The sequence below is a fragment of the Anas platyrhynchos genome, chromosome 25 (assembly GCF_047663525.1).
Source record: "Anas platyrhynchos isolate ZD024472 breed Pekin duck chromosome 25, IASCAAS_PekinDuck_T2T, whole genome shotgun sequence".
Taxonomy (NCBI): domain Eukaryota; kingdom Metazoa; phylum Chordata; class Aves; order Anseriformes; family Anatidae; genus Anas; species Anas platyrhynchos.
Window position 1 is genome coordinate 5,548,722 of NC_092611.1, and position 25,132 is coordinate 5,573,853.

Here is a 25,132-nt window from a genome sequence, read left to right on the forward strand (position 1 = left end):
AAAAGAACACAAAATCCTAAAGAAAGCCGCTAGAGATGGGTAGATGTTAAAGGATGGAAGAGGAATGGTTTGGAGCAGGGGAAGGACAGCGCATGGGGCAAGCAGCCATCCATTTGGGAGGCAGGAGCTGGGCAGGAGCCCAGAGACCAACCCAGTGCTGGAGCCAGCGGGGACCAGCCTGAGCTGTCCACGGGGCACCGAGGGGACGCTGCTGGGGACCGTGGGGTCCTCACACTCACTGGATTGTTTTCTGTTTTTCGAGGAGCCCTTGGATGACTTTTTGGGCTTCTTTATCCGCTGGTATTTCAGAGCTTCGAGCCTCTCAGGTGCAGCAGCGTCCCCGGACGGAGATGGACGTTTTCTAGAAAGGAAAAGCAGACACGCGCCGTCAGCGGCTCCGGGCCACGCTCGGACCTTGGGGTGTCCCAGGCGGGGGGCGGTCGACCCCAGCCAGCTCTGCCATGGAGAAGGAAAAGGTGAGAAGCCCGGGAGGAGGCAGCACGGCCAGCCAGGCATGCCAGGCACACGCTGCAGGAGACGGGAGGCTCCACACGTGTGTGCCACCGTTCCCTCCCTCGCACCCCCGGCTCGGCTGCGTCACAAAGTCCAAGTGCGGCACCCGGCTCACCTGCCTGCCACGCCGGCACCGCTAGACACAAAGGACGGGGCAGATCCCATGTCCGATAAGGCATTTTTGGGAAGCAGTGGGAAACCCCTTAGGATGGAGAGGGAGGGGGAGACGGAGAAGCAGCACGACAGCTCCGAGACCGGGGCCGTGCGCGACACAGGGCGGGTGACACCGGCGCAACAAACAGGACGGAGGCAGGGATCCTGCCTGGCCCTGCTCATGTGGAAAAGAAGAAACAGGGCCACAGGACAAACAGGGACATGAAGGGCACAGCTGGGGTCAGCACCTCGCTCCCAGGTCCCTGCTAGAAGCGACAACAGAATACAGCAGCACGGGAGCTCCTGCTCTGTAAATCCAAGACGCCAGGAGCTGGATGCTCTGGCCCAGCAGGACAGGGCGCACCAGGACTCGAGACAAAAACAGCAACAAGATTTCATTGCAAGGGACAAGGAGGGGGTTTGCACAGCAATTTCTCTGGTGGGAGAGTCAGTATTTAAAAGCAATAGTTTCCCAGACTTAGTCCCCAGGTAGCTGTTGTACAGGAACCTGCTCGAGGTGAAGTGGTCTCCCCTTTGCAAAGGGCTCTCACTCTATTTTCCTGCACTGTACCTGTTTTTCCCTGGCCAAGGAGTGGAAGGTGTGACTGCTGTAGAGAGCAGGGCAGTAAAAGAAAACCTTTTCCTTAGGAGAGCAGCTGCTCCAGCTCTCATCTATAACCCATCACAGCATCCCCCATCTCTTCCCCCAAGTTTTACTTTCATGTCTCTCCAAGTTGCACCTCAGGCCACACAAGCCAGTCTGAGTCAAGGCAGCCAAGCCCCAGGTAATGATCTGGGATCAATCTGAGTCAGAGCAACCTGCACACGAGGTGCCCAGAGATGGCACGGGGAGCATCCACAAAGTACCTATCATTGCAACAAAGCCACCCCCTGAAGCCAGGCGGAGAGGAGAGCCTGGAGATTTGAAGCAGCGTGCCTCCGACAAGGCTGCGCTCACCCCGTCCCAACCGGCAGAGAAGGAGATGCACACGTCTGGTCTAACAACCCAGTCACTGCAGGTCAGTGCCCAAACCTTGTCACCAGGTCAGCCACGCAGACAGAGCTGTCAGATAGTGAGGAGAGCAGCTCCTGGGTCTTCAGGCTTCTGTGTTCGTGGCAGGGCTCAGACACCAGCTCATCCCGTCCCCTGCTCGCAGCCAGCGTGCTCCAAGTCTCCTCCTCCAGCACCTCTGAAGCTGTGCAGGGCTCCTCATGCCTCCAGAGCTATGGACAGCAGAAATCTGGAGCTAAGCTCTTCCCCAGGGCAGGTTCCAAGTCAGCCACCAGCAAGGAGCGAGTACGTGGCACATCCCCAGCACAGTTACAGAGGGACTCAGCAGGAACAGGAGCCCACATCTTCTAGAGGGCAAACCCTTCTCAACAGGCTGACTTCTACCCAAACACAAGATGCTTTTCTTCTGTTCCCACTTCATCACACTTCGGATTATTCACTCCAGGAATTCGGATTATCCAGTCCAAGAAGCCAGGAGCAGCAAATAACCACAACAGGCTCAGAACACAGGGTATGCTGAAAAAAGTGTGCATAGGAAATAGCGAGGAGCCCCATGGCAGCAGCACCAGCAAGGCACTCCCACCTTCCCCTTTTGACACTGCTGCAGATGAGGAAGGCGATAAAAATCAAGTGAGAATTGTGGCAAGGATGCCAGCTAGGGCACTGTCCACCAAAGCCGAAAATACCAACAGGTTTGGGCTACACGAGCTTTTTATGTAAACCAATGAATGCATTGGCAAGAGCAAACCCAGACCCAGGAGCGATGTGACCTCGAGGACAGGACCCCTCATTTCCCCAGGGATTTGGGGGGATCCTCTCCAGCAGAAGGCTTCCCTCTGGAGTCTCCACACGTGCCACAAACCATCGGTGTGAGCACAGTTTGAAGGCAACACTTCCCATCCGAGATCCCAAGCGGCTGCTGCAGCAGCTCACACTTCAGCTGGAGTGGTGCAGGCAGAGAGCTCCCAAGGGTTCCTTTCCCCCGTGAGGAGCAGAAGGGGTTGGTTTTTGAAGATGCACGTGGCTACAAAGCCTCTCCCTCTTGCTGTTAGCTTTGGAGAGCACCAAGGAAAGCGCAGCATAATTTGACGAAGCAGCTGGGGATGGCAGATGTGATGGGAACCCAACAACTGGGGTATAGAAAAGCCCCTTTCATGCCTCCCATCGCAGAGACATCAAGGCGTAGATGAGATGCTCCTGGAGATCCTCTCTTCCAGCTCCCAGCTGAGCAGCACATCAGCCCAAGATGAAGCACCTCGTTAGACGAGCTGGTAGTCCTGCCGGCTGGATCCACGCAAGCCTTCCCTTGTAGGAAAGACATTTACAAGCTTGTACCGCCGCTGCGCTTAAATGTGTCTTAAATGTGTTCTTCCCAAGGCCCCAGCTGCCACGTGCTGGCAGCCTCCAGCAAGAAATGCTGCCAGCAGCAGCTCTGAGCTCTGCTGAGGCTCTCCCTACTGACTTGCACCAACGCTGACAGCCGCTGTGCTGCACCCTGGGCACATGGTGGTCTGGAGAAAGACTGCAGTGACCCAAAGAGCCAACAGCATGGGACATCCCTGCAGTATTTCCTGCAGGAACATTCAATAGCAAGCTTTATTTTTCCATTTTATGCCCACTGGGCACAGATAACTGCACACCAGTTGCATTTGGGTAAGTACGTGGTCAGTCACAGCCTCAACTACTCCAGCTCCGGTCCTGTGCCTGCGGAGCTCACATGCACCAAGCCCTGGATGCACGATAGCTCAGAGATCCTGCCACTGCCCATCAGCATCCCTCTTCCACCACCCAAACAACTTTATTTCTATTGCTAGAGCTTCACACATAAAAGCCTCTCCCTATTTCCATTCTTTCCTCTTCTAAGGAGCTGCTAGTGACTGTGGCATGTTGACAAAACCAGACAGATTCACGCAAGGGATTATGAGGAAATTGCCTGGAGCTCGTTTCCACTAGCTCTCCCTAATTGGGCTTGTATTTATGCACACAAATATCAACAGCGAGCGCACTGAACCCATGTGTCACTATAAATACTGTCTGACCTCTGGCAAGGAAGAGATGGAGTGGAGGACGAAGCGCTGCTACACACCAGCCAAATTTTATCTGCTCTACCCACCCTTTATTCCTTCAAAGGTCTCCGATTCATTGGAATTAATTTTCATTTCGAGCCCAGCCAAAAGCCTCTTCCTGCCCCCAGAGCTGGTGTTTTGGGCAGCTGCCCGTGCGTGAGAGATCCTGCGCACCGACAGATGAGAGGTTGAGGGAGGCGGGTGAACTTCTGGAGACTTCAGTGCATTGCCAAGCAAAGGAGCTTCAAGAAACACACAATTTCCTGAGCCTTCTGCGAGATGCCACGAAACATCCAGCACAGCATTTTCCTCAAGTCCTCAAAGGACAGCCCTTCTGAACGAGAAAGGGTCTGAATTATGTGGTCCTGGAGAGGCTGTGAAGGTACTGAGGGAGCTCCGGGCACCCCAGGACAGGAGGAGGTGGCTATAGGGAGAGTTAACCCGACCACACATATCTCAGCTACATCTTCTTCAAACTTTTTTCCACATTCAAAGCAAAGATGAAGGGAGAAGGCCCCTGAAAGCATCACTACTCCTTTTCAGCCCACAAGGGGGAACCCATGAGAAAACGCAGGCTGTGACATCCAAGGACACGGTGCGTGATGTCCCCTGCCTCCTCCTCTCCTTGAGCCAAGACAGCGACATCCAGGAACAGCTTGGACACGTTAGAGCATCCTCTTGGCCATCACCAGAGCCCACCACACCCCAGCCAGGCTTTTTCAACCCTTCGTCCTCCTCATGCGAAGCGCCCAACCTGCCTACACGAGGCTCCATCTCGAGCTCGAGTCCCGTGGGATCCCACAAGGTGTCCTGCAAGCGAGAATTCGCCCTCGGCCCTGAGGCGGTGCCATCCCGGGACGCCACTGCGCATCGCTTGAGATCCTTGAGCATGAGCAGTGCTGGAGAAACGCGGCGGTCACGGCCCCTGTCCCCAGAGCACAGCCACGGCACCGGAGGGTGGAAGGGGCTGGTGAGAGCGGGGGGCACACCGGAGAAGGGGGGGGCCCTCCTACAGGTCTGCAGACAGCACAACTCGGCTACACCACGGACTCCACCATGCTGACGGGAGAGGAGCAGGGAGGAGAGAGGGCGAGGGAAAAAGGGACTGGAGCGGAGAGAGAAAATGGGGATATAGTCACGGGGAAAGCAAGGGGGGAAGAGAGGAAGATAAATGAAAAACAGGAGTGAGAAAATATATAAAGGAAAAAAAAAAAGAGACTGAAAAGAAAGAAATAATAATTAAGAAAGGAAAGAAAAACGCACTCAGACAGGAGGACTCACAACTTCTCCAAGCGGGAGGAGGCATGAAACACATGCAGAGGATCAGCACATGGACAGTCTTTAAAGGGGAACCTGGTTGCTTTCAAGCGGGGAGCGAGGGCTGCTGCTCCTCCCGCACGCCTGGCGCCGCCGTCCCTGCGTCACCCGAGGCTCCGACGCGCCCGAGCCCGCGAGCTCCCGGTGTCAGCAGCACTGCCCCGGCCGGGGGGGGCCGGGGAGACCACCCAGAGCAGGCTGTGATGCCGAGGGGCGCGGGGGCTTGGTGCCTGGTCTGTGGTTTTTGGGTTTCCCTCTGCAGGGAGGCAACAACGCCCTCTTGCCTCTTTGGGGATGCGTTGCCGCACGCTGCATCCAAGCAGAAGATGAAAAAGTGCTCGTGCTAGCCCACAAATGGCATTATTTATCCCTGTTTGTCCATAAAAACCACCCAGGCTTCAACCAGCAAAAGCCACCGTGCAACAGCTCCTGCTCCCAGCACCACCGAGCTCGCAAACTGCCTCTCCCTCCCCTCCTCTCAGCTTTTATTGCTGCAGTACAGAAAGCTGGCTGCTCTAGTACAAAATCCCCACGCTCTGCATCCACTGACAAATTTTACGACCCCAAATCATCAAGAAATTACTTGGCTGGGCTCTTTACAGGATTCCTCGCTTATTAGAGCGAGATTTATTTTCCTTATGGCTTCTCTTTTTTTTTTTTTTTGGATAATGACTCTGGACTCGCTCCTGCGACTCCGAGCAGGACACAGGGCTGCTCCTCAGCCAGCATCCTTCTGGATGATGGGACCCTGCTCCCCAAACCCCACCAGCTCAGATGGGAGCTAACTGGGACCTGTGCAGGGGCCACAACAACTGGGGACACGAGCTGGGACTGAACAAGGCTGGGCTGAAGCTGCATTCGTTCAGGTTTCCAGGATTAAGGGAAGCACAGGGGATAAAGACGACACAAACCAGCCACAAGGGCTTCTCTTTCTCAATAAGTTTGGCACAGCCCCAATGGTTTTAACAAGTTTCAGCAGGATCTTTGCATCGGACACCCTGCTCTGGGATCAGCAGAGGAGAACAGAAGGTGCCAAGCGCTCAAGAGCTTTGGAGACCGCAAGGCTCAAACCTTAAAGGGTTTTGCTGTGCCCAGAGGTTTGTGGCTCCTCCACGGAGCACACATCCCATACCTGCTCCCATCACCACGATCTGACTCTCCTTCCTGCCTTCCCTTCCCCGCTGCTCTCCCCACCCCAGGACAAACCTCTCCGTGAGCTGGAAAAATTCCTCTCCTGGAAATATCCACCCCATTTCCCCAGGCACCTCACCTCCCTTTCACAGGGCCTCCTTCCACTCCTGCAAGGCTCCTCAGGGTGTTCAAGGAGCCTCAGCCAGGAACTTGACTCTTCCCATCCAAGGCTGCAAGCTTCAGTTTTTGAAGACCAGTCCTAAAAAGGCTTGGGCATGGCCAGGCCCCACAAACCATCCCATCCGCGATCCCAGCTCTCCTTTCATAACCAGCCTGGCTGACAGCGCAATGGGTCAGTGTTCTGCTTTCTTGGGCTGGGAATGAGATTTATCCCACCTGATTTTATCAGTTTTAGTGAAAAGGGGGAAAATGCAAAAGTTATCTGCTTATAGGGTCAGGAAACCATCTCCAGACTGCTCCATTGCTGCTCCAGGGATGCCCGTGGCCTTCCAGAAAACCAGCCCCACCAGGGAGCCCATGAGAGGTATTTTCTTGGGAGAATCTTTCCAGATTTGCTTAGGGCTGTTTAATTACAACTGGGTCAGAATAAGTCTTACAGATTTCTCCAAGGAGCATTTCGGAGAGGGAGGGCTTTCACTGCAACTACATTTGCCACGGGAAGGATGAAACACCTCGCCGGCGGCCTCAAACTGTAGGTACACTGCTGCCAACCATAAAGTCTACCTTGAAAAAAAAAGGCTTCTCTCACTTTCTATGATAAATAAACCTTGGGAAGAAGGAATAGATCCAAGATAACCAAAAATCTCCATTTCCTGGAACAGAACTGGGGACTTATTCTGGAGCTGCAGCCCAGGAGCACCATTAGGAGCCGGCTTGTCCTGTAAGAAGTTATTCCATCTGGCTCAAGGTGCAGGACTCCAGGCTTTGGAGAAAGCAGGTCCCAGCACACGCCTCGCCAACGCCAGCCCTACCAGAGCCAGGGGTGCCTCCTAGCATCATCCTGTGCCAAAGAAGCCAGAGCCATGGGCAGATGCCAGCTCGGCGAGCCCCAGCACACACACACGAGCATCACCGCGCCCAACACAGGTGCACCACCAGGCTCTCCAGCCACGCTGCCTCCCCAAAGGGAGAGGGGAAACCCAAAAGCCACAGAGACTGTGCGTCCAGAGGTGTTGCCTAGTGTTTGACAATTCCTTATTCCCCTTTAAAGGAAGAGATGGTATTGGAAAAGCCCCTTCCATGTCCCCTCTCATGCCCCGCTCCCGGCCACCCTCCACAGCGCCCACACCATCCTTTCGGACATGGATCACCCTTACCTATTGAGCTGAGGAGAAGCTTGTCTCGACAACACTGCCCAGATAGCTGAGATTAATCAAAAACAAAGCAGTTATCAACACCCGCAAGGAGCCGAGCTCCGCAACACATCAGCACGTCAACAACTCCAAAGGAAAAAGGAGGGAAAGAAACCGAACTGAAACACAAACGAAACAAGGCTGGAGAAGAAAGGGGGAAAGAAACAGAAGAGAAAGGAAAAAGAACAAAAATAATAAATCGACGAAGCGAATGGATACACTGCATAAAAGCACGGACAACAGTGCTCTAACACAGACTTGTCCTGCACCTGGAGCTCCTCGGGGCGCCCTGGCTCTGAGACTGCGTGGAGACATGGACCTACGTGACCGTGCGTGCCTGCATCGCTACGGATCTGCCTTCCCAAAAAAGCCACGCAGAAGTCATCTCAGGCTCCTTCAGGTCTTCTCCCTCCCCAGCCTCTCCCGTGAGCCCTCCTGCACCCTACGCACCCCATCCCCAGCCGTGCCGGAGGGATTTCCTAAGGCCATAACGCTTCCAGGTACCAGAGGGTGGGAGTGAAATGCGGAGGGCACTGCGGGGTGAAAGGCTGCCTCCCCCCTCCCCAAAAAAACCACAGCTCTTCTCCGAACGCCTCCGACCGCGCCGGCACATGGGGCTGGGTGCCCCGGCTCCACCGCGAGCCGAGGGGTTCGGCCCCCCCAACACAACAAGCCGAAATGAAGCGAGACGAAAGGATGGAACGAAAGCACGGCTACGGGATCTAGGGTGCTGTGAAAGAGACGGAGGGAGAGAGGAGAAATACAGAGAGAGAAAGACGCTTTTGCCTGGAGCAACCCTGGTACCTGGAAAACCAGCCGCTACTGTCTGTCTAGTGCAGCCACATCCCTCTTTAGGGCAGGATCTGAGCGTGCCGGCGGCCTCCTGATTTCCGCTGGGGTTTTTTGGTTTTGTGTTTTGTGTTTTTTTTTTCCTCTCCTGACATGCTGCTGGTGGGGCTAAGTCCTCGATCTCTCCCTGCCCGCGTCCTGGGGCTGCAGCATCCCTTTTGCAGATGGGGCGGTGACTTTTATAGCTGTTTCTGTCATGCATTAAAGCTCTCTAGACTCCGCGGGAAGGAAGGAACAGAAGGAAGACAAAGGCGCGGCGGCCCTAACGTTCGAAGAAAGCCAAGAGCCAGCAGCTAGAAGAGGAAACAACCGCCGGTGACACCAGGACACTTACCTAGGCGAGCCGGGAGCCGGGCCCGGTGGCCCAGGTCTTTGCCAGCCTGGCAGACGGCCCGCAGCCCGAGTCACAGAGCTCCCGGTTCCCACGTGAGAGGTCAGGGAGGAGGAAAGCGCGCCGGCAGCACCGGGAAGGCCGCCTGCCTAACCCCGAGCCGGCTCGGGCAGCGGCCATGCACCCTGCGCCCGCAGCACGAGCCTCTTCAGAGCCACGTCCTAGCAAAGCCCGCGGGACGCCATCTCCAAAAGGGATGCTGCAGCGTACCCAGAGCGACCCTACGAGTTGGGATGATGATGGTGGGGAAGGGGGCAGAGGGACTGGGGGGGTGAGGCGGGGCAGGAAAGCCGGGAGGGGGCCGGGGGCAAGGGTTTTTTTTGGGCAGGGAGGGGGGGGACCACGGGGTCTCACGCACTTACCCCGTGGTGGCTACCGTTGTCGATGTGGGCTCTGGTCTGAGGATCTCCTCACTAGCCCTCCTCGGAGAAGGGATGTCTCCGAAAACATCCATGGTGTCCGCGGGCAGGGAGGAGCCCTGGGAGCCTGAATAGCCGGTGGCCAGGGGGGTGAAGGCCGTGGCGGGTCGGTAGCTGGGGCTCTCTCCCCGGCTGCTCGGCGCGGGGGATCCGGTCGACGGCGTGGACTTGCGGGAGAAGCTGACCGCCGCGGGGGGCTGCAGGGTGATCTCCGACACCTCCGCCTGCTGGATGAGCCCCGGCCGGGGCCGGGCGCGGGCGGTCAGCTCCGGGGAGCTGTTGCGGGAGCTGAGGGGGCTTTGGGTCAGAGGAGAAAGCCTCGAAGGTTGTAGCACCACCTGATGTAAACTGGGCTCAGCCCTCCTGGTCTGCCGAGGGCTGGGCCGAGGTCGGGGTTGGGGCTCGTACCACCTGGTGTCCAGGCTGAATGTGCTTGTGCCGCTGTGGCCGACGGGCTCGGACGGTTCGTGGTAAGGCAACACGGGTATGCCCATACCTTGACTGGTATGTCTTAGCTGCCCTTGACATCCCATGGGTTGCATAGGTTTGTCCTGCCACTTGGTGGTGGTGGTGGGGGGCACGGAGGGTTGGCCCCTGCCGGGTGACTTGCCAGTCCAACTCTTTGGTGCCTCCAGGGGCAGGATGCCCGGGTAGGACGCGGGGACAACCTGGAGAGAGGAAGGGGGCGGCCCCCGAGGAAGACAACCGGTGGGCTGGGAGCCCTCGGCCGCCTCGCACTGCTGGAGCTGGGGGGGGAACGCCGCGGGGGACGCCTCCAGGCTGCCGAAGGGGAACTCGGCCCTGCCCCAGGGCTCGGGGGACCGGCCCCCCGTGGGGGTCTGGGCCAGGGGCAGCGTGCTGTTAGAGGCGTTCTCCCCGTTCTCCTCGGGGATGGTGGGGTGTCCGAAGGGTCCCTCGGGGTGCAGAGGCGGGGAGGACATGACCGAGCTGAGCGGGCTGACTTCTGGCATGTAGAAGGGTGGCGGGTCCACCTCCCCGGGGCTGCTGCTGCTGAGGTAACCGTAAAATTGGTGGTGGAAAGCCCGGGGGGCCGGTGGGCGAGCCTGGCCGGTGGGCTGCAGGGCGCCGGGACCCTCCAGCGCCCGGTGGAACCGGGGGCTGTATGCTGGTGGCTGAAGGTAGGACTCCTGGCTGGAGGAGAGAGGGGTGAGCTGGGCTTTGAGGGCCGTGACGGAGGCGGGGACGACGGGGTCGTCGTTCTCCTCGTCCGACTGCCGGAATTCGGGGTACATGTCCGTCTCCTCCACGAAGGGGAAGCCCTCGATCCGCCGCGTCTTCAGGGAGGGCTCCATCTCGGCTGGGTCCATGACGAAGCGGCCGTCCGGCCCGCGGCTGATGAGCTCGATGGGGGTGGTGGCCTCAGCTTCGGCCTCCGCCTTGGAGACGCTGTACTTCTTGCTGCTGATGGCCCGCTTGGTCTTCTTGTAGAGGGACAGCTCCTTCTCCTTGGTGGGGCTCAGCATCCGCTTGGCCTGCGGGCCTTGGTCGTCGGAGGACTCGGAGGGGGGACGGAGCGTGCGGATGCTCTCGGGACTCACCTTGCCGGAAGACAACCTGGACCACAGGGGAGAAAAACCGAGAGAGGGGGCGGTCACCGAGGGGAAAGGAGCCCTTCTCGCCCAGAAGAGCTGCTGGATCCAGAAAACAAAGCATTACCGGCTCTCCAAGGAGGAACTGCTAGAAGAAATTTGTGGGGACTACCAAGACGGCAGAGCCTTGCCCAGCTCCAACAAAGGCTGCAAGAAGCAAGTGGAAGAGAGGAGCCAGAAGCACCACACATCATACCTGCTCCTCGGGTACACCATCCCCCTTAGGGCAGGCAGTTCACTCCAGTGCCTTGCAACAAGCTCCACAGTCCCATCAGAATGAAAGATCCCGAGCTCACTTCCAACTCCTTCAAAAGTTTTCTACGTTCACCTGAGCTACCCACACCTGGGGAAGCCCCCAAGAGGAGGTGCTCCCCGATTTTTAGGGCTCCAGAGGGATGGCAGACAAGCATCCCCTCCTGCAGACCTCAGCATCTCACTTGGAGCTGCTGACAGATGATATCAAATCAACTTTTTCCCCCATTCTGAGTACTCAAATTTAAGGCTGAGAGCCTCAAAAGACACAGAGGTGGCAGGGGAAGACAAACATCAGAACAGCATCCCTAGTCAGAAAGCCTTGGACAAACAGGATTGAAGGGCAAAAGGTAGCAGATCCAACAGAGATGGTGTGGGCACGGTATTTCAGTGCCGTGGATGAACTGAAAAGAGCAAGACTAAGATCCACCAGCACTGGGACATTTTGCAGCTGTCCAGGAGACTAAGCACGAGGAGTCCACACCTCAGACTCTTTCTTGCACTCACATCAGGAAGATGTTCCCACTGTTTAGTACCTACAAGTGCTTTTGACAGGCTCTTAAGAGTTGTGGCTAGCGCAGCATCACAATCCACAGCCTTTGGGCACACGTGGAAAGAGGCTTTGGCAGGAGATTCTTCATGGGAAATGACAAGATACGCAGTTAAGAGTCTGAATTTCCCAAGAAAAAACAAACAGCACAACTCAAAACTACTCTGGGCTTGCATGAAGGACTCCGTACGCAGCAGTAGCCCGTTTCCTGAGGAGCCACTTCAAGCTGGGTGTGTAATTCCTTTCCACCTGGTCAAGGTGTACAGATCCACCGGTCGTCCCTTAAAGTCCTAAAGTTTGCTGTGTTTGTCCCTGCTGCTTTCTGCTCCAAAGCCTGTTTGTCTCTTGCGAACCGTTCTGTTCCCAAAAGTTCAGGGAACACGAAAACCAAACCATCAGCAGCAATACAACAAGGCCAGACATTGCCATTTGACCTTTGCAACAACTGTAGAAAGAGGCACCGTGAAGACCCACAGCCTGGTGCCGCATCTAAGACAGATACTTACGGGGACTCCAAACTCTTCCTGCAGTGGGTTATCGAGAGAGGAGGGTCTGGAAGAGAATAAAAAGGGGAAAGAAGAGAGAACGCTAAGGAGGCGCAACAAGACAGAGACAGACAAACAACATCACAACCACAAAAGAAGACACTCAACAAGAGGCCAAGGTTTCATCGCTCCAGTGCTTTAATGGTTGCTGACAACACACGGCTCCCGTCACAGTTTCCTATCAGTGCTGCGGCCGCAGTCTCGCACGCTAGAGGCGAAGGAGCCCATTCCCCTGCCCTCTCCAGCTCCCCAGCCGCCTGGACGGGTGGTGGTTTCCCTACCGGGTGCTCCTGCAAGGCGGCTGCAGTCCCAGCTTTAGGGAAGCGGGGCGGCGGAGTCTCCTTCATGGGGTCTTCTCTAGCCTAGCGCAGCCGTCGGGCACTGCTCGTGCAGGCGAGGCAGAGCCCAGCACCAGGGGGACCTCGGGGAGGGTCACGGTCCCCTCCCCGGCCAAGGGGACATCCCAGCCCTAGCCCCCAAGCTCTAGGAGTTGTCACCACACCAAAGCACGCCCTCGGACATCCCAGGCTAGGGTTTCTCTGCCGCCTCTTCACCCACCCTTCCTCTCCCACTCCCGACCACGGGCGCTTTCAGGCACAGCTGGGGGATGAAGTCAGGGCTTCACCTGAAGACGCGCGCGGGTGGAAGAAGAGACAGACAGGGAAGAACATTACCACCACAACACAACCAGGGAGGAGGAGGAGGAGGAGAGAAACAACGAGGAGACAGGAGGGAGGAGGGAGGCACGCCGGGGCCGGGCTCACCTTTCTTGCGCTTGAGTTTGCGTTTGCGTTGCTTGTTGACGAAGCAGGCGGCGAGTGTGCTGAAGAGGATGGCAGCAGCCAGGAAGCAGATGGTGGCAACGATGCCAGCCAGCACCGGGCGGGCTAAACCCTCGTCCGTCAGGTCAGGCTGAGGGAATACGTCTGGGGAAAAATAAAAAAAAATAAATAAATAACAGCCATCAGGTGTTAGACACGCACGCACTCCTGCCTGCTGCTTCTCCCTAGGGGATCAACTGCAGTCTGAAGGGCAAAGCTGTCCTGACGCAAGGCAACTCGCTCGCTCCTGGTACTGAGGATAACCTTGAAGCAAAAACGCTGCCTTAAACCGAGCCCATGTGGGGAGACCTGTGAATGCTGCTGCAGGCTGACACCGAGTAATTTGGTGACCTCACACGAGATGGACCCTTTGTCTCTGGTGATGGACACAGCAGGAAAAAGTGCTCACAGCACACAAATGCACGGTTATGCACGGATGAACACAGCTGCACAACACCCACAGTTATTCCCCTTCCTATAATAACCAACTGCAGCTGCAGCAGCACCAGGTATCTCTCTCCGAGCCCTCACCACACCACTCCACTGGCCATGACTGAATCCGAACCACCACCGGAGCTTATTTAGCTGCCTCTGTTTGCAGACACAGGAGTGGTTATTGCATCCTGCACACACCAGTGCCCCTGCCACGTACCCGCATGGGGTCAGCGCGCATCCGCCCGCTGGGAGCACCGGCACTCAGCCACGGACAGCAGCCCAGGAGGGCCAGGGCACATGCACACCCTGAGGCTGCAGCTGGCTCCGTGCACCCTGAGCTGTCAAACCCCATCAGAAACATCGTGCAAGAGGAGAGCAGCAGCTCTGGGAGGGCAGCGAGCAGGCTCCCTGCATCGCGCCAGCACCACTTGGGGGCAGAGAGAGACCGCTTCATGCCTGCGCACAGCCGAGCTGGGCGGCTCCTCGTTTTTTTTCCAGGAAAGCCATACTAGCAGCTCATCACATCCTCTCCTCCTGCAGACCTTCCCTTACCATGGCCATCCCCTGCTCTGCCTGGCCCTGGCTGAAAATCGCTCCTCCGAGCTGCACCGGGGTGCAGGGGACACGCTGCAGCGAGTCTCCATCTCCTACTGCAAAGCTCTGCTGTGTTTTGTGGTTTTGTTTTTTTTTTTTTTCCCCCTCTCAGACACCGCACTGCAGTGCTGCGTTTCCCTCTCTGCACCTTTCATTTCCATTTCTAGGCTGCGCAGCGCCCGGCTCCCAGCTTTGTTCTCAGGGCACCCCACAGAGCCGAGCTGCCCCTCTGCTCCGAGGGATGCCGCACCGCACCCGTCAGGAAGGAATAACCGAGGGGTTGTCCTCGCCTGCTCTCAGCACCTTGCTCCATTCCTGCTGGGAGGGCCCCAGCTTCTCCCCCCACCTCCCAGATCTCCCCTTGGCTGTGGAAAGCCCTGCCAGCATCAGCCCCTGCACTGCAGTGCTCATTTCCAGCACTGAGTCCAAAACGAAGGCTTCCTGCCATCAGAAAGGCAGCAGCTGTGTGCTGGGACACTAACGCAAAGCCCACACCCATCAGCCCAGCTCACAGCCAGGGTTCTCAGGCAAAAAACACAAACCCAGTGCTCCCACCCTGCTGGTGCACCACCCGGGCACGGCACCAGCTGCAGCCAGCAGAAATGGTCCCACAGCCACCAGGCACGGGGAGGGAGGAGGAAACAGCACCCCTTACCTGTGCTGGACACGCCAGCAACGTTACTGGGTTCGCTGATGAGATCCTGCATGACCGCCAGGACACGGAACTCGTACCAAGTGTCCTGAAACACCAAGCACATCCATCAGAAGGACAGCACCCCAAAAAGCACCTCCCTGGGGCCACAGCAGGCAGTGCGATGCCTGCACACTGCTGGAGCAGTGTCGGGTCAGTCCCAGCTCACCTGGGACAAGTCCTTGGCAAAAAACTCGCTCTCGGTCCCAAGGATGGCATCGTCCAAGATCTCCCACCTCTCCCCGACGCGGAACTCCATGATGTAGCGGTCGATGGGAAAGCTGTGGTTGGCAGGAGGGAGCCACGACAGGAGGACGCCTTGCTGTGTCCGGTTGGCTGTGAGGCACCTCGGTGGGGTAACCAACACCAGAGGCTCTGGAGTTGTTACAGGGAATGCTGCGGACAGGGAGGATGGGACAAGGCGCCTTTGAGGTGGGGGTAAGGGAAGCCCAGAGGATGCTCTCCTCCCCGGGGTGATAGCCACGATCTCTCCCTTGTATTTCGGAGCAGGGGCTCCTGGTGCACCTGCACAGGGTGTCCTGCAAGGTGCAGGTGAGCCTGCACAACAGCAGCGTGCCGGGATCTCCCCCACATGCTGGCACCAGCACAGACAGACTGTGACCACAGCAGCAGCTCCCTCCTCCCAGGTCAGGACATGTCTCAGCACATGCTCTTGTCTCAGAGACACAAAGGCGGCTTTCCAAAAAGAGGGAGGACTAAAGATGCTCTGACTACAAAAAGGGGCACAGCATCACAAAGCCTCCTCCTCCCCCGACCTACTTGTGAGGAGCCCCCAGGCGGGTACCCAAGCACAAGGCCCTTTGTGATGCTCCCGCTCTGAGCTGCACACCAGTGGCTTTGTGCTCTGTTAATAACTCCTGACCCCAGATGAACCTAAGGAAGATCTGTAAGGTGACCAGCACAGCTCTCCTGAACCGTCAGGACAAGCTTTTAGGTGTCCTGAGCATCCAGCAAAGCCCCCAGGTTTCATCCACAACGCTCCAAAAAAAATACCTCTGTGGCAGGAAACCACTGCTGCCAGCCACCAGCTCCATCCCAGCAGGCAGGACACGTGGCAAGGAGCAAGCCCCCCTGCTCTGCAGGCCTCCCGAAGCCCCCTCACCCTCTGCCCCACGTGTTTATGAGGACCCACCTAGAGTGTTCACAGTGACCACCTCACTGAAGGAGCTGGTGCCCAGCTTGTTTTGAGCCAAGACGCTGAACTGGTACGCGGTCTCCGGTTCCAAGGTATCCACCAGGAGCCAGCTGGAACCAGCTGGCACGGGGAGAGACAGCCAGTCGTGGGGGCCAAACTGGGCTCTCTTCACCCTGCCAAGAGAGAGGGGAGCATCCTCAGGGAAGGTGCCTCCAACCGGCAGGACGAAGACCTCGTGTTTACTTCTCGAGTGAAAATGGAGCCGTCCCGAGAGATGGTTTGGTTTGGCAGCAGCGATGTGCATGGACGTGGCGCTGACGCTCGCCACCCGAGAGCTGGCTCAGGGTCAGCGCACACGAGGACCTGGAGCACCATCCCATCACGCCATGGCACTGCTACCAGCCCTCCCTGCTGTCTTGTAGCCCCTGTGCCCTCAAAGGGCAAATTTGGTTATTTTTTCACTTTAAGCAATGCAAAAGTGATGGGCTCTGGTCTCATTTATACCTCAACAATTCCCAAGCCAGAGCAAAGCAGCATCCCCTTAGCTGCATCCCTGCACATATAATCCCACAGGAGGCAGTTAACTAACTCACCATTTTTACCAGGGGTCTAACCCACAAACTCAGGGCTTTTTTCTGCACCCAGAACCACCCCACGCATCCACCTCCAAGTCATAGGAAGCCCCCTGGTGAACGAGCCCCATGTCTCAGAGCAGCACCCCTGCACTGCGGTGATACAGCAAATATCACCGAACCCCATGCATGTCCTAGAGAGATGCTCCAGCGAGCCCCAGCCCTGGTCTGCAGGTTTTTGTCGTGTCCGCAGAGGATTTGGGAAAGATTACTGCAGCAGGCCTGCTCTGCATAGTTATGCGGGCACGTCTACGGCCATCAGTGCACTGCCAGGGAATCCCACTGGGTAGGAAGAGCCGGAGCAAAGACGAGTAATGCCGCTGTAAAGGGAGCAAAAGGTGAGGCAGCAGCAAGCTATGGAGAGAAGCAGGCTGGCGGAGAGCCATGCATGTGCAGAGTGCTTTGACCAAACCCAGCAGCTGCGGGCAGGAAAGCCCCAAAATCACCACGGCTCTGGTGGGGGCTGCCTGGCACCCAGGGCAGGTGACCCCGCAGCATTTAATCCCAATGCCATCGCAGCCCTGCTCCCGGGTGCTGCAGTGGGCAGGGAGTGCGGATGGTAGATGCAATGCTCAGCGCCCCAGCTGGGGGAAAATGCCCTCGCCGAGGGGGCATGGACACACAGGTGGGATGCTCCGGTGGCCCTGGCTGTGTCAGGAGCAGGAACAGCATTTGCAGCAACTGCAGAAGCAGGAGGTGAAGCAATGCTTTGCTTGAGAATCCTGTACCACAGCATGGAGGAAAATATGTGACCACTGGCCAGCCAGCTCTCTGGATAGCACCAAAATAAAGCCAGGAGAGCAGCACCCAAGTGAGGAGCAGCTCTGTCACCTTCACCCCCAGCGCCATCCCCATCCCCATCTCTCCTGGGCTCTCTGGGCCCAAGGACTCCCATCCTACAGCCAGGACAAGATGGGTCTCTCCCTCCTTCTGGGGCTCCCCCCAGCACCCTGCAAATTTCCTAACGCCCTTCCCTGCCCCTGGCTGCCTCTCTTTTTGTGTGGGGGCTGGAGAAAGGAGGGCTGGGCAGGCGGCGAGAGCAGCAGCTGCCACCTCCCTCCAAGGTGAGGCACGTCTCAGGAGCAGGGAGGTCAGATCCGTCCTTCCCAAGGACTCTTTCAGAGGCAGCTACGTGAGGTCTGCACCGCACCACGCACTCCTCCCCACTCGCTCCCTCATTTTTCTCTTCCGCTCGTTCAATTTCTCCCATCTCCTGTCCTCTGTCTCCCGACACAATTATCTGGCCCCACCGCGCGAGCGTTGAGCCTGCCCTCAGCCCAGAGAACAGAATTCATTACAGGCGGCATCTCTCCAACCCCCACTCTATCAGCAGACCCCATCTGGGCAAATTAAGGAAAGGAAGGAGAGAAAGGGAGCGAGAAGAAAGGCTGAAGAAGCGGAGGAGGACGTCAGCAGCAGCCTGTGAAAGGCAAGGCGCCGGCCCCTCCGCATTTCAAAGGACGGCTCTTCAGAGGAGAAGGACGACGAGTGCAGAGCCTGGAGAAGAGCCTGACCTTGCTGCAGCTCCGTTTTGCCCTCCCTGCCGTGGGAAGGCAGGATTTGCCTCTTTGCTTTGGGTACCAGCAGCTAAAGGGAGCGAGGTCTCCTGGCCAGCACCAAACAGCGGCTGCTCGCACGCTCAGCTGGGATTTAGCAGCCCCCGGGGAGTCAGAGAGGAGGGAGAGCTCGTTTCTGCTTAGTCACATTTCTTCAGGAGGCACTCTCTAAAGATTGCATTTGTCATCCTCTCCGTGCTGCTAAGCTTGATAAACAGTTTATCTTGAAATTAGACGCCAGAGGCAAAGTTACATGAATGCAAAGCGTCTCCCCTTGCAAGCAGAACAGAATTTGCTGGGGCGGACAGATGTAGTGGCTAGCACAAAAGGGAAAGGGAACACGGGAGACCTCCAGCACTACTGCTGCCCGTCTCCGAGGCACTGGAGGGGACTGCAGTGCCGGCAGCTCCTCTGCACTCAGAAAAAAGGGGAAAAAATGGAAAAAAAATGGAAAAAAGCTGCACCACCTCCACCCTCCCATCCCTCCCATCTCAGGGCTGGGGCTTGCACCAGGGCATCGGGGGCTCTACCCCTCACCACGGCACAGCCCAGGCACACCGCCCATCGCCACCCGTCCCCCCCCGCCGCGGCACGGCCCCGCTGCTGGAAGCTGGGGTCGGCTAGGAAGGAAAAGAAGCAGAGAGCAAAGCATGCGGGGATGACTCACAGAGGGCCGTACCAAACTGAGAAAGTCTGCTCGTATCCACCGTCGTAGCCGGGCTCCCAGGAGACGTTGGCAGAGGTCATGGCAACCACTACATGCACACTGGTGGGGGCATGAGGGCTTGTGCCTGCGGGGAGAGAGACGGGTTGCAGCAGGAGCAGGGGCACGGGAGGGATTGCGGGCATTAATGCAGCCCCACAGCTCCTGGGAAGGATTTGCTTCCAGCCAGGATATGAAGGGGGGGCTCCGAAATAGGAAAGCCTTTGTTTCATGCAGGATTTCTGCTAATCCACACACACAGGTGGCCAAAATAAAGGAACAGAGAATGCAGCACCACCGGTAAATTATAGTCAAGGGAGACATTGCTCATCACGGGAAGCATCCCTACCCCATGTGTGACAACCCAGGAGCACACAGTGCCTGCCACCAGCTGTCCCCAAGGCCCCGTGGCCCCCTCCTGCCCGTACCTACGACTGTAAGGTGAGTGCTGGCAGTAATGCTTGCGACGACGTTGGTGGCGACGCACTCCCACTCGCCATGGTCGTCCTTGCCGAGGGAGCGGATCTGCAGGGTGCCGCCGGGCAGCGTGTTGTGCTTGCTCCTGCTGGGCTTCCCTACCTTGGGCAAGGAGCAGGGGGAGCGAGGCAAAAAGAGAAAAAAAAAAAAAAAAAACACAACTCAGCAGCACGCCAAGCAGGGCGAGGCGGCAACGTGGTTATCTCAGCTATTTGCTCTCGGCTCCCCGCTCCCCATGAGGTCTCCCCAGTTTTGGGAGAGGACCCGGCACGGCAACGCAAGAGACATGCGGATGGGGGCTGGTGATCACAACCCGGACACGAGCGGAAAAACCCCGCGGCACCTGGACGGGCACCGAGACCTTCGCAAGAACAAGTCTCCAGCATCCAAAGCTGAAACTGCCACCGCTGCTTGGGGACGGCACACCAGCTGTCCCCAGAGAACACCCTCCAAGGTGGGTGCCTGCCCCCAGGAGATGTCCCAATGTCCCTTCTCGCCCCCAGCCAGCAGAGGAGAGGCAGAACCGCTCCTGGCAGAGGTTTCGGCAGGAGGGACCCCGGGGACATGGGAAGCTGACGTGCACGAAGGTGCCTGGCAGCTCTCAAGCCGAGCGGAAAGGATGGATCTTGTAACAACTCGTGTTCCTGCCCATTATCTGAAGCTGTGCAAATCCCACGTCGCTCCCAGTCCTCTTCGGCTGTTTTTCATGCGTGGATCCCACTGATGGGCTCCGGGGATCTGCAGCACCTGCACGCAGCCTGCTCCTGTGCAGGGGGAGCGGATGGGCACGGGGTTACTGGTCCCCAGCCCAGGTCTTGTGGGGTCCTTCAGGAGAAGGCAGGTCAGCTCTCGGGGGCTGGCAGGGAGCTCTCTTCTTTCCCTGGGAAACTCCTCTCAGCCCAAACCAGCCCTGGCTGAAGCCAGGGGAGGAAAAGCCCAAAGCCGTGATGTGAGGAGGAGGGCCAGAAAGCACAAAAGGGGTTGGAAAGAAACCTAAATAAGAAGGGGGTGGGGAAGGAAGGAAAAATAAGATCGATAAGAAAACTAAAAGAGCTAACAAATTCCAGGTAGGTCGCTTGAGATCTGCTCAAGCTACGGTCCTCCTTGTGCTGGTACAACTGTGAATAGATGGAGAACCTCACGCTGCAGGGACCAAGGACGGTGCCCCCAGGGCGATGCAGGGATCCTGTGCTGAGGAGCCCTCCTGGGAGGGCTGGAAGGGGACAGGAGGCTTGGAGAAAAGATCCTGGCAGTGGGACAAAGAGCCCTGGAGGTGCCCTGCATTGTGGCTCTCCTACGGGCACACAAAGATGGGAAGCAAAGGGAAGAGGGGACTGGAAAGCCCTGGTGACACCACACCGCACCCTACCCTGCTCTAAAGGAACATCCTCAAATCACTACGTCCAGTCCAGCACGGTTAAACCAGCTTCTTCCCATGGTCTTCCAAGTCACAGGGCACCAAAGGAGGCACTGACAGGTCCAGGTCCTTCCCAAAAACTCAGCCAAGCCCCAGGGCAGAGCCCTTCGGACAGGCCCCGGTGGCACATCCCCTCCTGCGGGACCAGCATCACTGGTGCCAGCCTCACCAGCAAGAGGAGGAGGAGGAGGAGGAGGAAGAGGAGGGCTTCCCAGCGAGGAAGAGGAGGAAGGGGCTGGGGCGGGGGCAGTGCTCAGCTTTGCAGATGCTGCTGTGAAGGTTTTTTGGAAAGAACTCGGTGGCCACAAGCCGGGCTCCCCCACCCACCTGCGGGACAGGACGGCAGTGGCTCAGCCCAAAGCGAAGCAGCTGTACCTGCAGTTTGTTCTTACCGGGACAGAGTGTGGCTTCTCTGTCTGCAATATTCACCAAAAGCCAAAGGCACTGCAGATTTGTCTGGCAGGCCGGGTACCTTTCTCCAGGCGATGATGGGAAAGGGGTCTCCCGCAGCAGCACAAGGAATCAACAGCTCCCTCCCTGCCTCCTGTCTGTACTCCCAGCCTGGTAGCACCGTGAAATAGGGGGGGTCCTGGGAAAGGGAAAAAGGAAAAGGCAAGGAGCGTGAGCCCACACCACCAGCATCCCACCCAGCAGCTCGTGCCACCAGCTCCATGCCCCCAAACCCTCCCAAAACAAATTAATCAGTGGTTTGGGTAAGGCTGAGGCGCAGAAAGCGGGTGCTAACGAGGCTTTACGGCACGCAAAATTGCACACATGGAGGGAGGTTTTTGCTGGAAAGCCACCCAGCCACCTCGTTTAAATTTTAAGGAGGTAAACAGGAAAGAAAAACAACACCCACATCAGATATCAGCCTGATTAATCAGCTCGGTGGATGCGTGTATGTACGAGGAGGTTTGCAGAGCTGTGCCGTGTGAATCCCAGCAATAACACTCCTCACATGTGTCTTTTTGTTCAGGGAACAAAGCTCCTAACCCCAGCAGCGCCAGTGGCTACAGCAGAGCAGCAAAAGCCCACGGAGCTTTTCTACAGCTTAAATCATCTTTTCATTAAAAGCCTCTGCAAATCCAAGCCCGGGTCAGCAGGCCTGAACATTTTGTTGGCAAACAGGCCATCCCGGGGATGTGAACGATGCTTCGTCAAACCGTCCTGGTGCAGGGCTGCTAAGGCTCGATGCTACACACCAGCACCTTGTTTTGGTGTGGCACACAAGGGCCAGCACTTCCCCACTAACCTACGCTAATTAATGAGCAACAACTGCAGGCAGACTTAAAAAAAAAAAAATAGTAATAATCTGAAAAATAGTCATAATCTGTGAACGGGAAGGCTCACCCAGCCACACAGCAGCACGTTTTGGTGAAATGCTCATATCCACAGCACCCAGTCCGGGGTCCCAGCACCCAGTTTGGGGTCCCAGCACCCTGCACACCCCAGCAGCCCCCCCGGGACACCAGCACGTGCTGGCACGGCAGGCACAGGCACATTACCTTCAGTACCAGTCGGGCAGGGGGAGACTGGCCCATCGTACCCAGGGCGTTATAAGGCACACAGGTGTAAGTGCCGAGAGCATCTTCGGTTGCCTCCTCGATTCGGATCGACCCATCTTCCAGCAGGTTCCAGCCAGAGTACTGCGGAGGGGAGAAGGAGGCAGCTGCAGCATCCTGCTCACACCACTGCTTACTTTCCCTTCGGCCAACCCCAAAAATAAATCCCAGGGTGGCTGGAGCATCTCCTGGAGGTGCCCAAATCACTTTTAAGTCCCACTCCCAGCATCCAAGCCACCTCCTCAAACACAGAGCAGGGAAAAGCAGGTGAGATCAGCCCGTCTGAGTGCAGACAGCAAGGAAATCCCCATCTCAGCCTTGGGTCTAAGCCTCTTTGCCAGTTAACCACGAGACATCGGCAAACCCCGCGCCGTGATTTATCCCTTCCAGGAGTAGATGCCTCAGCTCGAGCACAGACCCGTTTCCTGGAAGCACCGCTCTCTCTCCAAGGACTACAAAAGCAGCCTGGATGACTAGTCCTCGACACCAGCATCAGCTCTGGAGATGTCTAAAATCAGGCGAGACAAATGCCACCCACGGAGCCCAAACACCCGGCGGGCTCCCGTCAGCAGCGGTGAGCAGGAGGTGAAGGCACAGCTTGTGCCTGCTCCCCAGGAAGGATTTCCCAGCCCCGAACACACCGATGACGCAGGGCTTTGTCTCGCTGATGCTCTCCTCCTTACACACAGCCAGGCTCCAAGGGGCCCAACAGATTTAATGACGGTATCATACCTTAGGTAAAACAGATGGATTCAATGATCTTCGTAGGTCCCTTCCAGCTGAACTACTCTACTGCAAAACGCATGCCTAAAGGCACGGAAGATTTTTTTCCTTTGAAAGCTCTCCTGTTTGGTGTTTATTAAAAAAGCCTCCTGTGACACAGACTTCCATCTCTTAAAAAAAAAACAAACCCACATCCTTAGACAAGCAGCCACGCAGCAAGGACCTCACAGGAGGGATGCCATGGCAGCAAGCACAGCAGCCTGCTCTCACCTCCCTATGCCTCGACTAGACATTAAAATCCCCCTCCTCTTTCACTCCCTCCTTTTTAAATGATTTTTTTAAAATGCATTCTTCCAATTAACAAAAGGAGCCATTATGCTGGTGCAGATGGGACATTTTGTGAGAACAAACCTGAGCTGCAGCTCCCCAAGCATGGCCACAGCCAGGTTTTCCCTGGCCAGAGTAATCCAAGCCCCAGCTCACACCTTTTATAAACTGGGGGGGGACCAGGAGCCTCCACTCGGGCTCTTCTGCACCCCACAGAAGGGGAACTCGTCCCACTGGGGGCCCCCAAGCCTGGTGGCACCAAGATGACCCCAGATGAGAAGCTGCGGGCACCAGTGACCAGGAACCCACATGGGCAGCAGGCTTAAACCGACTGAAAACTCCAGATCGTTAATATTTAAACAAAAAAAAATTAAAATACTGAGTGTTTTCCTTAAATATTTAATGGCTAATATCCTTGCTGAGACTATCAAAGCGCGATTATAGGAAGACAGAGACTTGTTAAAAGGGTCTTTTAACCATTAGGTGCCCTTGGAAGAGAACAGGGCCATAAGGAGGTCATTCTAGAGGTTGGGGATGTTCAGACAGGCGCCGTGGGCTCTCCGAAGGAACCTAAATTAACTCAGCTCAGGCTGCTCTGGTAGGAAAAAAAACGGTGTCAGCCCATCCGGGGGCTTTCTCCTCTCTGGACATGAAGGTTGGGGCTCAAAACCTCGGGCAGAGACAGCACAGACACCCCTTCCCCTCATCCCCCCTTCCTCACCTTCTCGATGCGCAGGGGCCGCCCGTCCTTGTTCCACTTGACCAGCGTGACCGGGGGCTCTGCCTCCACGGGGCAGCGGATGTACCCGTGGATCCCGATGGGGACGTAGATGACGGGGGGCATGTTCACCACGCGGGCAGGATCTGGGGGGAGCAGCACCAGGTTAAGACCAGGATGGAGCCCGTCTCCACCAACACCTGGCTGTATAGCATCAATATTGCTCGTGCAACAAGAGTCCAAACCCCAAATCTGAGTCCAGATCTCCCACCAGCTGATATCTTCAGGCTTGCATCCACTGCAACACCTGGCCCTTCTGGGGGGCTTTACTTGAACCCCGTGGGTTCCCACCTGGAGCTCATTAAGAGCTGCACTTCATTAAAAGCTTCATTTAAAAGGCAGCACCAAACACCCGTTCCCACACCCCGAGTGACACCGCCCCACAATGCGCTCTCGCCAGAAGGAAAAAAGGCTGTGGGCAAGCCTGGAGGCGCCTCCCGAGGCGACGACAACGCTTCTGTTCCTCCTGCTGGGTACAGGGAAAACAACTCCAACCCAGCAAACAAAAACTGTTTTAACCCCAGCACCCTAAAACACACCAGGGGCAGCAGCCGAGGCCGAGAAGGGACCCGCGGTCAGGCCGGCGTGAGCCGCTTCCCTCCTATTTGTTTGTACTCGCAGCCCATGCCTAACTGAGGCTGGGTTGCGTGGAAGAATCAGCCACCTCCACCCTTCCAAATAGGATGCAAAAAAGCTTAAAATATGTATCTAACCTCCCCACGTTTCACCACCCACGCAGCAAGACGTCTCGCAATCCTCAAGTCTAGAACGTGTCATTAACAGCGCTTCTAAGAGCTTTTTAATTAAATGCGAGTGGGTTGGAGAGAACCTAGACTTTCTTTAATAAGAAGCTTTTTTAAAAAAAAAAAGTTACTTCTAATAAGGAGAGCGAGTATTTCTACAAATCTCGTCTAGACACCAGCAGCACAAGGTTACGGGAAAATCCTAACGGGGCTTACGCTGCGCTGGGGAAGGAAATTGTTTTTTTTGGGTGCGGCGTCCCCAAGCTGGGGCAAAGCTCAGGGTAAAACTACGGGGTTGGGATGGAAAGGATGGGTGCCAGAAGGGTGCAGGGCTCA

General features: G+C 56.8%; 1 protein-coding gene across 5 annotated transcripts in view; it reads right to left on the reverse strand.

Annotated features, from left to right (window-relative positions):
* Positions 1-25,132, reverse strand: part of IGSF9B (immunoglobulin superfamily member 9B) — a 51,345-nt gene that overhangs the window by 10,944 nt on the left and 15,269 nt on the right. The window contains exons 8-21 of one of the 5 annotated variants that reach the window (XR_005260934.2): positions 23,997-24,139; positions 22,169-22,309; positions 21,136-21,252; positions 19,198-19,348; positions 18,734-18,857; positions 15,876-16,051; positions 14,892-15,118; positions 14,687-14,771; positions 12,946-13,107; positions 12,143-12,188; positions 9,168-10,799; positions 8,370-8,707; positions 7,530-7,575; positions 271-361 (exon numbers count right to left, since the gene is read on the reverse strand). Coding sequence is in view for 2 of the 5 variants with exons in the window: in XM_038167642.2 (XP_038023570.2) it covers positions 240-361; positions 9,168-10,799; positions 12,143-12,188; positions 12,946-13,107; positions 14,687-14,771; positions 14,892-15,118; positions 15,876-16,051; positions 18,734-18,857; positions 19,198-19,348; positions 21,136-21,252; positions 22,169-22,309; positions 23,997-24,139 (3,126 nt within the window). In the remaining 3 variants the exon portion in view is untranslated. Of the gene's footprint in view, positions 1-239; positions 362-7,529; positions 7,576-8,369; positions 8,708-8,748; positions 9,027-9,167; positions 10,800-12,142; positions 12,189-12,945; positions 13,108-14,686; positions 14,772-14,891; positions 15,119-15,875; positions 16,052-18,733; positions 18,858-19,197; positions 19,349-21,135; positions 21,253-22,168; positions 22,310-23,996; positions 24,140-25,132 lie in introns of those variants that run through there. The other 4 variants (XR_005260933.2, XR_011804873.1, XM_038167642.2 and 1 more) reach the window with 4 other exon arrangements.